The sequence below is a fragment of the Anomalospiza imberbis genome, chromosome 7 (assembly GCF_031753505.1).
Source record: "Anomalospiza imberbis isolate Cuckoo-Finch-1a 21T00152 chromosome 7, ASM3175350v1, whole genome shotgun sequence".
Lineage (NCBI taxonomy): Eukaryota > Metazoa > Chordata > Aves > Passeriformes > Viduidae > Anomalospiza > Anomalospiza imberbis.
The window spans coordinates 30,515,056-30,530,814 of record NC_089687.1 but is presented as its reverse complement, the minus strand read 5'-3'; the positions used below and the strand labels follow the sequence as shown (position 1 = coordinate 30,530,814).

At 39.2% G+C, this 15,759-nt stretch overlaps 1 protein-coding gene and 1 long non-coding RNA gene across 10 annotated transcripts in view; one reads left to right on the top strand and one right to left on the bottom strand.

Moving 5' to 3' along the window:
• The window catches only part of LOC137477393 (uncharacterized), an 85,351-nt gene that overhangs the window by 43,014 nt on the left and 26,578 nt on the right, over window positions 1–15,759 (top strand). For 7 of the 8 annotated variants that reach the window (XR_011000972.1, XR_011000971.1, XR_011000967.1 and 4 more), the window contains one exon: window positions 3,466–3,549. The exons of the other annotated variant lie outside the window; for it this stretch is intronic. This is a non-coding gene — a long non-coding RNA (uncharacterized lncRNA). The remainder of the gene's footprint in view (window positions 1–3,465; window positions 3,550–15,759) is intronic. 8 annotated transcript variants of the gene reach the window in all.
• The window catches only part of STAT4 (signal transducer and activator of transcription 4), a 40,164-nt gene that overhangs the window by 22,136 nt on the left and 2,269 nt on the right, over window positions 1–15,759 (bottom strand). For both annotated transcript variants that reach the window (XM_068196355.1, XM_068196356.1), the window contains exons 3-5: window positions 3,684–3,782; window positions 2,800–2,892; window positions 847–925 (exon numbers count right to left, since the gene is read on the bottom strand). In XM_068196355.1, coding sequence (XP_068052456.1) covers window positions 847–925; window positions 2,800–2,892; window positions 3,684–3,782 — 271 coding nt within the window. The remainder of the gene's footprint in view (window positions 1–846; window positions 926–2,799; window positions 2,893–3,683; window positions 3,783–15,759) is intronic.

The window sequence follows — 15,759 nt, the reverse complement described above, 5'->3', positions numbered from 1 at the left end:
AGCAATTGCTCCCACACACTCTAAGCTGGCTGTGCTGGAGCAGAGCAATGAAATTTTAAGCCCTGAGAGTAATTTACTGTCAGCATGTTTTATTTTGCAAGTGGGGCAGCTTTCAGGTATCTGTGTGGTCAGTAATTATGACTGACCTGATGACTAGCAACTCATTAAACCGTGGCAACTCTTCTGATTGCTGGGTCATATCCAGCCTTCAACATTTAGGATTGATGTGCTTAAGGACTTGGATGTTTCAAGCTCAGTATCTTTGCATGTTCAAAGGAAGATAATATAAAGATATCTGAGAATATAAAGATATCTGAGCAGACACAAGCAGACCCCAGTTTCTTTTCTGAAAGAAATCATGCAAGGACTGTTCCACATGCAGATCTCAGCCATCACAGGCTGGTCAAACATGCATTCAGAGTGCTTACCAGCTGGTTATCACCACTGTGGTCAAAAAAGAACAGAAAGCCAAATTAGAGACGAGAAAAATCAGTTCCGTACGACTCCGGGAAATTAGAGTCTCTTCCACATTCTCCCAAAGAAGGGCCATGTAAAAGGTGAGGATATTGAAAAATAGGTTCTTTAAATTAAGAAATGTACTACTTTGCATGCCATTAGGCAGCTTATTCATAGGAAATAACTATACTTTCTTATCATGATCCTCTTTACCCTCTTAATCCCGAAAGAGTCATTATGTTCCAGGACTGTAACTTTATATAAACCAAAGATCCATTTTTATGTTTACATGTATTATTTAAGTAATGCACAAAACCCCCTGATGCTGGAGTCCAGCTGCAGAATCAGCCATTTCCTAGGAAATCTAAAAATTAGTATAAAAACTCTTACCTAGGCTCTGTATTGTTTTGTACCTGAAGTCAAATTCCTCTTGCAAGTCTTCCAAGTATTTCACATCTTGGTCAGTCATCTTTCCCAGGAGAGAAATGAACAAATGCATAATGTAGTGTTTTCCTTCTCACCATTTGAAAACCCCTGAACAGTTCTGGGAAGCCTTGTTTACTATCTTGTAAACTTTATAAAGTATGATTGAATAATAAATGTATAGCTACAGATTTATTTTACTTGTATAGAAAGTCAAACATTATCCTCTATCCTGCATTTGACAGTGGTTGATACAGCTTTATCCCTTCTTGTTTACTAGTGCAATGACATAGAGGAAAGTAGGAATGATTGTGTTAGCCAGAGCTAAACTGAAATTGTTATGCCAATAATGCTACTCTCTTCTTGAAACTTTAAAGCAGGGCAAAGGGATAATTTTACATTTACTTAAATGGAAATTTAATTGGGGTGTGCAAAGCCAAAAAAGGTGGAGTCAGACACAGGAGTAGAGCTCACAGAATTTATTTACAGAATGTCTTAAGAATTTGGATAAAGAAATGAAACATTTTTGCTGCTTTGGCATTTTGCAGCTTTCTTTTCATATGTGCTGTAAAAAATAATAAAGATATTTTCTAGTAACCAAACAATAATTCAAAATACCCCATCAAAAGAAGGAAAATAAAACTGTAGGAAATTATCTGTTGTACTTCAAAGGTCTATTTCTGTGCTGTTTATGGGAAGCCTTGATTTTACTAACAACTCATAAACAATCCTTTTTGGTTTCCTAAGATGTGCACATTAAGAGTCTGTGAAAATACAGAAACTTGTTTGCTAAATAAGCCCACACACAATTAGCCATTTTGGCTTACTCCTTATTTTGGATACTAAAGTTTTAAAATATATGTGTAAAGTATGAAATTACATGCACGAGGAGATGGCTAATTTCTGCGTTCAACTTAATTACTTACTTAAACAAACCCAACCCTGCTATCTAGAAAATGTTCTCATTTTCACTGGTCCTTCAGGGGTGGCTGTGCTTCCCCACACAGGCAGGAGGAGCAGCATGACAGGCTGCTGCTTTGTCTGCTCTGCAACTCTTATCTTACAACTTTATGTGTAGATAGAGACCTAGTATTACATTCTTCTGAAACTACTTTATCCTTCTAAGGGTTTGATCTCTCTAACCCTTCTTCTCTGTGAAAGCAGACACTGATAAGAGAATGCTGCTAGGATCTCTTTCCAGTATATCAGAAGTGTTGCTCTTGAACAACATATGGACAGGTATTTCAAATATAGTTTCTACACTGAGACTGCTGCAAAGCTGAAAGTGGGGCTGAGATAGCAAAAAAGCCATCCGTAGGTACTCTGAATCCTTATGCTGCCTTGAACTGAATGGGCAGGTATTCTCTGAGCTTTCAAGGTCTCTGGGACATAGCTACAGCTTTGGCTCAGCCCAGCTCTGACCTGCAATGGCATGAGAAACTCCTGGAGAGTGGTTACCATCAGCTGCCAGTGTTCTTGTCCCCTCATGGCTCCAAACCACGTAATTATGTCACGTAGCCTTTGGCTCAACAAAGGTCTCGATACATGACTCAGAGATTGTGAAGGCTAAGCTACTGCTGACCCAGCTAAAGGAGGTGAAATTGCAAAAATACATTTTCTGAATCTCACATCTTTTTAGAGGCTGTAGGTATGCTCTTACTGCACTCAGTGGTCTGCTTGCAACTCACACAGGGATGAGTGTGACAGCTTTAAAAGAGGGAGCTCTCACACTGAACCCAGACAGCTGCTAACACCCAAGGATCCTGGTGTGTCCTGAGCTGTTGGTCTGGGCAGATGTCCTTGGAATAATGGAAAATGTCTGTTGGCAGAAGTCTTTGGGCTACCCAGCTTAAAGACAGTTCAGGTATGTCTGTATGAAAATCATGTGGGCAGAGACAGCACACAGGACAAAAAAGGTACCTGAGCACTGTTCTTGATCGCTGATACTTTGTGTTCTACATTTCTTTGACGTTCTGAAACCACAGAGCTCTGCAGAGACTTTTCCAGTGGCCCCTGGAACACATTGAACAGATAATTGGTGGGTGAGTAATAATAATAATAATAGGTGCTAGAAACTGTACTGCAAGTTCCAGCACAGAGAGGGAATTACCAAAGCTAGTGTTCAACCATCTGGTGACTGCTGTAAATACACAGACAAGTTTAGTTCTATACATTTGAAAAACAGGTAGCTTTAACTTTGAAATCCAAGAGATTAAAAGGTGTGGATATACTGCAGGCATTAAACATCTGGTAAATGAAATATAGATTATTAGATTTTTTTAAAAAGATCCATGGCACAAGACTCATATAGGAATACATATTACATCCATAAGTGATTAACAAGAACATGTTTGTCTAAAAAATTCTCTCTGGGTTTTAAAAATGTAACAATTTCCCCAAAATAAGTTTCATATGTAATTTGAATTATTTTTTTCTCCAAACAACATAAAAATCATCAATAACTGTATAAAATATTGGATGGAATATCTTTTGCATTCCATAGTTAATATGAATTAATGCATTGCATAATTTAAAATACACACATCTGTTTTGCAAAGAATAATCTCTTTAAAACCTTTCCTACAGATTAAAGTCTTTGAAGATTAGCTGTGACATGGAAGTCCCTCATAGCAATGTTTCCAGCAGAAGAGCCACTAATTAAGTTCAAATGTGAGTTTAAAGGGCAGCATTTGGCAACCCCTAGTGCACACAAATAATTTCAGTGGAATGAGGGGACAGGATTTGGTCAGAAAAGCATGTGAGCAGATTAACATGGAGCAGATTAATGAAATGTAATTCATTACCTGTACAGGCATGCTGGCTGCAGCCAATATTCTTCTTTCTTCTCTTAAGCAGTTTGAGATGATCACTGCTATATGCATGGGATTACCATGATATTTGCCCTGCAAGCACAAGTAAATACAACTCAAAAAAATTCCAGAATTCAGGATGTCCCTCTGGAAATCACAAGCAACATGATGTATGAGTGTCTATGAGTGTACAGATTGGTGTGGGTGGAAGACTCTCCCTTGCTTGTGCTGGTTCAGCCTTTCAGGGCAGCATCAGTTACTGCCACCATCATAAAATATTCTTAACAATGTTCCACAGAGATTATAAAGATACAATTCTGAGATGTGTATAGTTTGGAGATCAAATTGCTCCCCTGCTAACACAGCTGTTTTGAAAGGGCTTTCCTGTCAGCCTATTCTGGGCACGATTTTATCACGTCTTCGATTTTCAATAGGATGTTGCTGCTTAGCATGTAGCACTTCTGCCAACAAAAAAGTTTGTAAGCATATCAATATGGTAATGATGCAAGCAGGAAAGCTTCCTCAGCATTAAGCAGAAGACTTAAATTTTAATGTCTATGAACAATTTTTCTCTTTCAAAAAAAAAAGTGCCTGAGATGAAGGAATAAGTAACTTTTGTCCAGAGCAAAAGAACCAGAAAAATCTATATTTTTACACCACCATAAATAAAGTGCTGAATTGCTGATGCGTGACTGAGGACTGGGCACAATTTGAACTAATATTGGTTTCTGCTGTATTTATAAAATTGGAAGCTCTCAAGCAGCTTCCTTTATGGTGATGTATTCATTCAGTGTTTCTCAGTATCCTTCATGCCTTTCATTCAGTATCATTCATTCAGATACCCTTCATTCTATGCTCATAGTGTTTGTCCATTCATCAGAGTTAATCCATTTAATTTCTTTTCCTGTACAGTTTCCAGTTCTGGACTTACTCTATTTTTCCCCTTTATCATTAGTCTTTATTTTCATCCTATCTCCCTGCCACTCAGAACCTCGTTTATTCTAGCTGTCTCTGCACATGGCACAATAAGTTTATACATACTTTAAGTGATGCCATATCTTCTTTTGATATCTCATACGAATTGTTATGTTAGACACAAGGGTGTGAATGCATCTGACAGAAATGTGAACACATTGCTTCTTTATGCAACAAGTACCGTGGCATTAAACATACCTTTCTAATGCTTTTCACTAAACATTTCCTGTGAGCTTATGCATGAAATGTGTAATCTGAAATATGTTTTGACTTCAATTGCAAAGTAAAGAAATACCATATTATAAATGGTATTTTTAATCATGGCAATTTGGTTTGAGTTGCTTGGTATTAAATACCATATATACTGTGGTTCCAGGTATAGACTAAGGTGAAAGATACAGGGCTCTTAAAACTAAATAACCAAGGTACCACATGTTCCCTTCCAAGGAAGCTTTGACTGCCCTGTCATTGTTAGCAATGAAATGAAACTTTGTTTCTATGGTTTCTGAAATCTTTTCAGAACAGGATTAGGTACATGCTCCACAGTGCAACCTGTGCACACCCAGAGTAGCCCAAGTGCTGTGCCTGCTTTGATCTCCTCAAAAGCAGTTCAGGATGGTACTTTATTCCAGCAACCATCTGTCTCAATTACCCTGAGGAACAGGAGTTATGAACCTGACTGGTTTTAGGAGCTTCTCTGTAAACAAGAAGCGGTGAGTAATACTACCCAGGACGCACTATGCCTCAGATGAAACACCAAGCACTCCCTCCCTGCCTGCTCCTTCCTGGGCAGTGGGAGGAGACTTGATTAAGGATACACTGCTGATTTCCGTGTCAAATAACAGTGCCAGAGATCTGTCACTACACATTTCTCCCTGGCAGCTCCATGGCTGTAGGGACAGTAACTACGATGTCGCTGCACGCTTCCTTCAACACCACTGCACTTCAGGTCCAGCAGTATATTTATTGCCCTTTATTGGGCATATTCCCAGTCTCTCTCTCTGTAGTGTCAGGATGTAGCTTTGGGAAGGGAATAGAGCAATGTGGGAAATGGCTGTGGTCTTCCTGCAAAGGATTGAGTGGAGTGTCATGTGGAACTGAGGTCCAACAGCAACAGGGCAAATTAACTTCTGCAAAGAGTGGCTGTGCTCCTGGCTGTGCTCCAGCCCAGTGCCTGACTCCTTAGAGAGCCAATCCAGTTTGCTAACTGCCATGGAAATGACTCATGCTTTTTTTACTGACTGGGTTTTCTGCTCCTCGGTGGACTGAAACTGCTCAGCAAAGGATCAGTTTATTGTTAAGGACGAGCACATGTGAAGTTGGGAGAGGGGGGAACAGTCCTACCTTGTTTCAGCTGTTATGGCTAAGCCTGTCTCATCCATCTGTACCGTGATTAGAGGGGAAAAGTGCTGTTACTAATAAGGTTTGGGATGAAAGCTGTGGGGAGAAATCTGCCACTGCTGTAAGTCTACTGATGGGCATATTAATTACTCTGTTAATTTCTGCTTGTGGCTATTTGTTTTGGCAGTAAAACAGGGTTTCACCTTCCCTCTAGATGGCCAGTAAGTGGCCATGCCATATGTTGGTACCTGAAGAGGCTTACCTTAGTCCTGGCTTACCACTGCCCAACAGAATTCCAGCACTGCAAGGGTTTAAAGGGGTCCAAAAAAGCTATTTGACCAAGTCAAGAAGTAGTAAATATCCTCTCTTGGAGCTAGAAAAATGAATTTATGTACAAGAGGCTCTTAAAATTCTGACAGTGGGATGTGTTAAAGTTCCCCACAAAGGATGCCGGTTATTAGGGACTTCCCTAGTGTTTCTAGACACAATTCATATGCAAAACTTTCAAAAACTCTTTCTTTCTCTCCTTTTCTTTGTTTCATTAAGAGAAAAACATCTGAATCGAGAGATGCAGCAGAAATTCACTTTTCCGCCTCTCTTTTTTTCTTGTCTAATTCATAAATCTGTAGAAACAAGCTGGGTCCATAGTGATTCCCACACTTAATGCCAGGCTGGTGCTTCTGCAACTTGATTCAGTTTGAGTAGATAACAAGAAGGTTAACAGAGAGCTGCTACCTGTGCTCCTGGAGCAGCCCCATTTGCAGTAAGGGAGCAGATGGATTGCAACTCATAAGTAATAAATTGATAAATTAATTGTAACACTAAATATCTCAAGAATTGCAACTTATTGAATAACTAGCTACTAAAAGTCACAATAACCATGTTTTTGACTCTGGAAAAATAATAACACTAAAAAAATTCTGCCTGTGTTTTATACCTCTCAGCTGTAATTACACTTTGGAATGCAATGCTTGGTATTCCCTTATTATTCACCTACTGCCAGCTCTTGTTGCTCTGCACTTCTATTTTGTCTTTGGCTGAGGACAGAAATTGACCAACACGACCTTGATTTCTGAAAGACTAATTGAAAATTATCTCCTCTGAGCAAAAGAGTATTATAAGTTGGAAAATGAAGGAATTTTAACAAAAAAATGGCTTGAGATGGGGGAATCCTAACTTAGAGTGACATGAACACTAGCAGCTGGAAGAGGAAGAAGAGTGTGGATTCTTTAGATACACAAAATTGTATTAATAAGTTTAAACATGTAAGGAGAAAATTTATATTTGTCTTTTGACAAATACCAACACAGAGAAATGGAGGATTCGCTTTTCTTTCAAATCAAAATGTCTGCTAATATTACTGTAATTTTGTTGTTCTTAGAAGTTTTCTTTCTCCTCTCTTATGTTCCAGTGAAATCTTTCCATGCTATGAGTTACAACAAACAACAAATTATCTTATTTGGACTGGATTCTTCTCAAGAACTACCAGCATGATGCTGAATTTAAGCAAACAGGGGGAACTTGAACTTTCATTCTGAACAGGAGACAATATTCTGAGAATGCTGATGACATTTCCTTGGAGAAAAACCTTCCTACTGCCACCCAGCATGCACTCTTTCCACTCCAGGGACATCTGTTTGTGACAGTATCTTACTCGATCATGGGGAAAAACAAAGAGGCATTTCTGCAAAAACAGTTTGTACGTTATAGCATGCAGAGTTTATGCCCTTTAGCCAAATTTTAAAACAGCTTGAACTCTTTGGAGTATGTTAAATGTGCATGAAACAGTGGCTGGGGAAATGCAAGGTTAGATTCTGTAAGCTGCAAGGTCATGAAGAAACTTTAAAATACTTATGACATTTTAAAATACATGTGCTTTCAAAAACAACACCAAAAAATGTCAGTTTTAGTATCTGGAATTTACTGCTTACTCTGACAAAAATGAAGAAATCTAGAATCAGAGTCATTCTCTTACTCTTCTTTTCTTCACATTTGTAAAATTTCAAAATTGTAGCTGATTTTCCTCCATCGCAAAGTGGATCACTCCCAGCCACACTAACACCGACTGCTTTCTATGGGTCAAAGGGCTCTGTACACACCTATCAGTGAATACTGGATGTGCACTACATGAGCAACTTGCTCTGTTTTCAGTGGGCAAAGCAGGGGATTAGGTGTTAGTTGTTCTCGACTTGTAATGTGGAAGGATGTGCTATGAAACCTTTAGAAAGTCAGTCAGGGGTTTGCCTGATTATGTCTGTGTTTTCAAGGTGACCTAAAAAAGGATTTGAGTAGGTTTTGGTGCTTTCCAATTCTGAAAATTGCTTCAGAATTTCGTCAGGTTTTCTCTTATTTTCTCCTTTTTCTTTTATTTTTCTTTCTTTTTTTTAAACTCTCAAAGCCATCAGCTGTATTTCTTCTCATTTCTGCTAGAAAAAGCCCTTCTTGAGCCTTTTGATTGTATACAATAGGAGCTTTACTTGGAGGTGTGGAAGGGTTATTTAGTATGACCATTGAAGTGTTTGTTCATACTGAATGAATACTTAAAGCAGCTGATGGAAGGGAGGAGAAATAGGAAACAGCAAGACAAAGTCAAGCAAAAATACATTTCCTTTCCTATTGCTCACTTGTGATATGATTATTTTCCAAAGTCTGGTACTCAGCATCTTTCTGGATAAACAAATATCTTTCATAAAATCAAAAAAAAAAGGGAGAAAAACCCCTTTTGTCTATCATTTTATTTTTTGAAAGGAAGAAGTATTTGGTTTAGCTGTGTATGTCGCATGTGTGGGTGGGAAGGCATAGCTGTACATACATATTTCCCGTTTTCACCTTCAAATACGACAAATAACACTTCACTTTGATTTGTTTTCAACCTTTGTTTATGTATCCAGGCAGAAAGTCTAATGAAGACAACAGCAGAATACAAAGAAAGAGTTGGTCCTTGTGTTAGCCTGATAAAGGTTAAGTGCTTGGGAGTTTTTTGAAAGCTTGTACTTAAACAGGCAGTATTCTTACTAAAAAAATCTTCTACTAGAAAGATGTCTATGTTTTATCTAGGTCTTTAAGAGGAAGTACCTGTGACACTATCTATTTAGACTGCTCTCGTTGTACTTTTATTTTTGGATTTCTCCTTCCCTCTCTCAAAATATGTGAGAGAACTTAAAGGCAACCTCATTGTTTTAGAAAACTCCTATGATGTGTGGGAGGTCCTAATACACAGCTTTGTAGTCGTGTAGTTTTCTCATACTGCATGATGCATAACTTCCAGATGATGATAATTTTTTTAGGGGGGGCACGTGCAACTAAATTGCAATAGGCAAAGCTGTAAAACCACAGCAAATGATCTGTGAAGGTAGAGGTTTTTTCTCCACCCCTCAAATTCCACTGCTGAGTCCCTCCCAGCAGCCACTAAAACCAGTCAAGGAATAATCTACAGAAACAGCAGATTTCTGTGCAGGTAGGGCAAGATAAAGCTACAGAAAAAAAATTTCTGTAGAAATCATCATCAGACAATAGAACTGTATAGACAGAGAGAGGTGAATAATGTAGTGATCCTTCTTATTTGATACTTATTTGAGAATAAATAACTTCTTGTTTAAATGAGATTTATTTGAAAGTAAATAAAAATACCATCTTCCCTATGAAAAAGGGTAAAACATCAGAGGACAGAGAGGACTGATCTCCACATCCCCCTCCTCCTCTGGGCACAAAGACCTGAGTATTATTAACTAATCTCTCGGGCAGATATTCGACTGCAACTGGGCTCAGAATGAACAAAGCCCACAAGAGGTTATTTAATTTGCTTGTATTTTTACTTCTGTCTGCAAGTTAACTCTTTTTCATTCTACAAAAACAAACTGAAACATTTATAAACTTTTTTTGCATTCTTTAAATAATAACTAGAAACCCCAACGTATTTTACTTGTACCAAGTAACCTTTTTCAGTCTTGTGCCAACAATTTTTAAAAACCTTTATTAGCTGCAGTCACCAGGCTGCAGTTGCTAGGAGCAGAATCCTAGCTGCTTTAGCAAACAGATTTCTGTGCGGGGTTTCCCATTTGCACGCCAAAATTTTCTGTAAACAGCTTTAATGGTTGTACTGAAAAACTCACTGGGAGCAGTGTAATACAGTCTGAATTGTGTTAGACAGCAGGACATGCTGGTTCAAAACACGTCCTACTTTACCATGTTGAGTTGTTGATCTGGCACGCTGCACGAGTGCTAAATACGTGTAAATAACATTTTGAGATGGATCTTCCGTGGTTTATTAGGAACTTTCTCTATTTTGTTCCATTCTCACTCTTTTGTAAGCTTTAACAGGAAACTGCAACTTAAACATCAATGGCTGTTTCCACTCTTTGCAACTGTTTCTCAGCACAGGGCTTATTAGAATTGTTTGTCAAGCACCAACTGGAATGTCCTGTTTCAGATCTAATGCTATTTTGTCCACTTTCTTTGATGTACTGAAATGAATAATCTTAGGATTCCTCATGCATGTTCCTTTCTGGTACAGAGGCTTTGGTAAACAGTCACTTGAGCTAAGGAACCTTTATATGCTTACTTAGTTCTATCTGGAGAAGCACAGGGGTGTTCAGTGCCCATCACAGATGGAAACAAACTGGGCAGTATAACCAGGAACAGGACACAGAATCAGGAATGCACTGCTGTGTTACTCTTTGAAGCAGCATCATCTAAAGATGTATTTGCGGGAAAAAGTGCCTTAATATATGTTGTTTTAGATGACAGAAGATACTTACAGATACTTTCCAGATCTTTCCATAAAGACAGCCAGAGCTGTGTAGGATAAAGTAATGTAAGTAAAGAACTATTTCTCACCTACTTACTATAACTTCCAAAAACTTGTTTTTATATAACTGGTTGGTGTGAATCGGCAGACCTGGTGCTTCTGCCTGACCTCTCCCTATGTAAACAGACCCTGAGGTGTTAATGGTGTGTGTGCCCACAGATCTGCTCACTCAGGCATAATCCCATTACCCTCCCTCCCCTCATCTTAGGCTCTAGCAGGGCCAGGGAGTCAGTAAAGTTCACCCGTACTGGAGAATCTCTGTGACAATTAAATGAATTTCATGAATATACATAATTTACAGCAAATTGTTCCCCAGAGCACACAGTATACTCATTAACTCAGGCTTCAATGGTAAATGAGCAGAGCAGCCCTTCTTAGTCCTGAAATCTGTTATTTCACTTTTATAAAGGAAAATTTATGTAATCAGATTTCACCCTGAATACCATAAATAGAGAAGTGACACAGATGCATGTTGCCATTAATGAGAAGGGATTGCTTTCAGAAGTTATCTTGAGACTAGATCATAAATAAGGGCTTCATTTATGAGTAGGATGATTCTGGGAATTTCTGCTTTTGTCCTGATGGGGTTGTCCTGCACCCGTCACAGAGTACAGCACAGACAGAGGCTCCTCCTGAGAGCTCATCTGAACCCACACTTGGGCCAGGCTGTATTCCATGGAGCTAGTTCTCGTCCAGCAAGAGGAATGCTCCAGGTTTCCAGCTTGGAGTGTGTGTAGGGAAGGACATCCCAGAGCTGAGCAGGCAGTTGCCCACCAGGATCATTCCTCAATGGAGCGGTGGGACACGGAGGCACAGTGCACATCTCTGATTCCCAGGCTCCTCTGAGCCTCCCCTGCCCTTGGCTCCATGGCTGCACTGCAGCCTGGCTGCTCTCTCCCAACCCAGAATTTTGGCAGGCGAGTCAGGAAGGTGGACAGTGCCTGTCTTCCATGAGAGTCTCTGAGCACTAAATGCTCTGGTGTAGGGCACGGGGGCTTACATCAGGGACAGGTGTACACTGTCACGTAGAAACGTTCCTTCTGAAAACTGGGATGTAATTGTCCACAGGCCAAGGTCATGCAGACTCCTACATCTGCAATTTGGTTCCTAGAAGTGCTAGGCAGCTCTTCAAAGCTTAACATCTGCCCTTTACATTTTGTTGTCATAACAACAGCACAAACCCTCTCCTTGTGACTAATCTGCTTTGCTTTTCTTCATCTGGATTTTAAGAAGGAGAAAGAACTATAAGCATAGTTTCTCTGCTCTTCCCCCCACTGTCTCTGAACATTTTCTCCCTCTTCCCTTTCCAAGACTGCTTCTGGGGGGGAGCAGGAGCTCTCTAGGAAGATGGACAGAGAATTCTAACCTTAGAAAGTGACTGTGCTGTTCTGTCTCCAACTGAAGAGCACAGCAACAAAAGGCTGCTCTGCTATAAAAATGAATCCAATTTACTGACTAGAGAAGTAATAATAATGTAGGAAGCAAATATGAAGGATTTTAACCTAAAATGCTGACCCTGATTTTAATACAGTATGTGCATTTATGCCAGATTAATGTCAAGAAGAAGAGATGTTTCAATGAAAGCAAGAAATAGAAAAGTGAATTACAGAGAGCTAGCAGTGACCACAGCTGCTTAGCTAATTTAACACTATTTTCAAGTGCTTATAACTTTTTCAAATTACATATTTCCTGAAACACTATTCAGTGTTTCTTTTTGCCTGCAGATAATTTTGGAAATGTAAGCAGTCTAAACAGGAATGCCACACTCCATAGTTATTTCTTTAAGGGTGGGAGAATAGGGATGGTCCCTGTGTTCTAAAAGCAGGGGTGCCAGGCAGACCCACCTTCCTGCTTGGACTTCTGTTCTCTGCCCTTCACAACCCCCAGGGTTGCCCAAAACTTTGTATTGCAACTGAGGCAGGCATATTCTCTTTTCTTTCACTATTTCCATTCTTATTTTCACAGAACAACTAACATATTTATATAAAGATGTTTCAGTGAACAGTCAGAATAGAAGATTTTCTCAATTTTATAACAAAAATCTCAGGGAAATCTTTTAGGTGAGGTGTGTTTGGCTGAGGTGCTGGAGACTCCCAGAAATAATGATCTCCAGACTCAGTAACAGCACCAGGAGTCTTGATCCTAAGGAGTCCTTGTCTGTCTAGAAAACAGCTGCACAGGTCACTTCGGAAGTGTGCATTGCTTCCTCTTTTGAGGCTGCCTTTCACTAGCCATCCAGCTGTATTTCTGATTAAATGTCGGTCTCTCAATTTGTGTTTTGTCAAGAACTGCAGGTTCTTGCTAGCTTTTGTGTGTTCTCTAACTGAATTTTTCTTTATTATTGCTATTGTCATAGCATTGAGGAACCTTTACCACAGCTCGCAGCACTATGCTTTGTACACAGTGATAAGTGCTGGTTTCCAGCATTATCTATTTTGTCAAGTATTACTCAATAGGGTAACACAATTGGGCTCAAAATAATGAACAAACATTGTACTCAGATCTTGTATTGTGGTTGGACAGCTTTGTGTGCGTGCATGATGCACAAGGGTCTGTGCATCTGTGTGTGGTCCAGAGGGGAAGGAAGAGGAGGGAACTGTGAAATTTCAAAGAAGTGCTTGCACTAGAGAGTGAAGCAGAGATAAAGGTGGGCTCATGGTAACTAACCTTCAGAGAAAGTCAAACCAACACCGTTCACATTGTCACCAGATAGGAAAAGACATTTACAAAAGCAGCTTCCTCCCCTATTTAGGAACCCAGTCTTTCTTTCATCTGTCACTGAAAAACCTCATTAGTTTTACAGCGTAGCATTCCAGCCTCCCGTTCCCTAGGTGGTGTGCTGGGACAAGAAGGACCATGGCATCCTGCTCTCTACATCAGTCACATTTTTCTGGTGCTGTCTCATGAACCTGTCACAAACTAGCTCAAATTGCTAGAGTTAGGTATCTGCAAGGGCTTCCAGCTGTGGGTGGGAAGCCAAATGCCCGTTTCCAATCTTCTCATATATTTAGCAATAAAATGCAACCAGCGATGCATTAACAAAAGATTAGAGCCATAATTAGATAATTTGTATACTCAAAGTTAAGAACATTGCAGAACATACTGTGCATGCTATGTGTCATATTCAATCAATTAATAACACTTGACAGTTGATAACAAGGATAGGCTGTCAGCTGATTTCAGCTACTATAGCATTTCTTTACTGATGTACTTATCTAATCAGTGAAAGAAATAACTTTAAGAGCTGCAGCAGGAGACTACCTGTGCAGCTCTGCAGAACATGCGACCCATGCTTTGGCTGAAAATGCATTTATCCTCTATGCCCTATACCTTATAAGTTGTAACATAGTTGACACAAAAGTCAAAAATTCTGGTGTCACAGATTTCTGAAGACAGTATAAATTATTTTTCTTATCCAATAATAGGTTGTTATCAAGCATTGCAAGAACCTGGTCCTACTCCAGCCTATTCTAATTATTTTGGAGATTGGAATATAGACTGTGGGTGATATTGTTCAAGATCAGGAAAAGCTCCAACAGTGAAAGTGCCATCCAGTTTTTGTTTACATGTGTATTTTGAAAGTAAATGGATAGCATTTTTTGTACAAATTCAGGTTATGTGATGTCTTGATGCAATGAAGAAAGGTCAACATTACTAGTGATGGGGAGAGCTGTTGGGTTTTTTTCCCTCACCTAGAAACATTTTACTGCAATGCTTAAGATTCAGATCCTGTTTTATAAGCAGTATAATTCCAGTATCACATATCTCCTCTCAAGGAGTTCATGACACGGTTCAGCTGCAATGGGGATGCCTAAGCATTTTGACTTGTTCTGGAATTGTGACTCAGACTAGCACCTGAGAAACCATTTCATCACAAATCACTTGAAATTCCCCTCCTGTTGCCTTTCTGGAATAAACCTCCTTTGCTTTGTGCTCTTCCTGAAGCACATCATTATATAATTTCCAAACGTGACAGGACCTGAAAGAAAGGCTTCTCATTCAGGCCATTTTCACACTGATTATTACATGAACTCAAATGAGTTCATCCAAGGCCTGATTGCTTGGCTTGGTGTGCCCAATTTGACAGAGCACACAGAGCTGATGCTTCAAGTTTTGGTAAAATATTTAGAATTAAATAAATGGGGCAAAGAATAGAAGGAGCAACAATGAGAGGCTTTAATTTTGTAGAGCTTGTATGTAAATATGTTCTAGTCCTTCTGCCTGTGCACATTGTGATGGTAAAATCATAAATGCATTGTCTTTTAAGGCAAGAATACACCAGTGTAACTGCTTGGCCTGAAATGCTCTTTCCACGCATCTACCCCTGTGGAAGAATCCTTTACTAAGGTGATACAGCTTTGTGGTAAAAAGTGCCAAGATCATTATAGAAACAACAGGATTTCTGCAGCTGAGTAAATTTGGTGTCCGAAGAGTACTGAAATTATGAAAAGTGCTGCTCCAAAAACCAGAAAAGAAACAGAGAGTGACTTTATTTTTAAATTACAGGAGGCTGCTTGCATAACACAGGATGAGAAAGTGACAGTGATGGAAATAGTGTCATATTTTTAAGAGGCCACCATTAGGGATAAAGAGTAGAAAGACACAACCATAAAGAGAACAAAGTAATTGATAAAGTCATGCTAGGATTTTCCAGGTCAATGTGTGTGTATGTACATATGTCTCAAATAAAGAAAATGTTTGGCAAGCAATGTAATTATCATTTAAGTACTTATGGAAAACACCATCAAAGAAGACAAAAGCCCCCAAACTTTCATTAAACTCCATGGCATATCTGCTTTATGCAGAAGACAGATAGATGTCAGGAAGTAGGTGACTACTGAAGTGGAACTCTGAGAATCCTTGCCTTCGATAACAATTATTAGAGAAACATTCAGCCAATCAAAATAAATATCATTTTGCAGAAGCCTAACAGTAAATCCTGTAAGT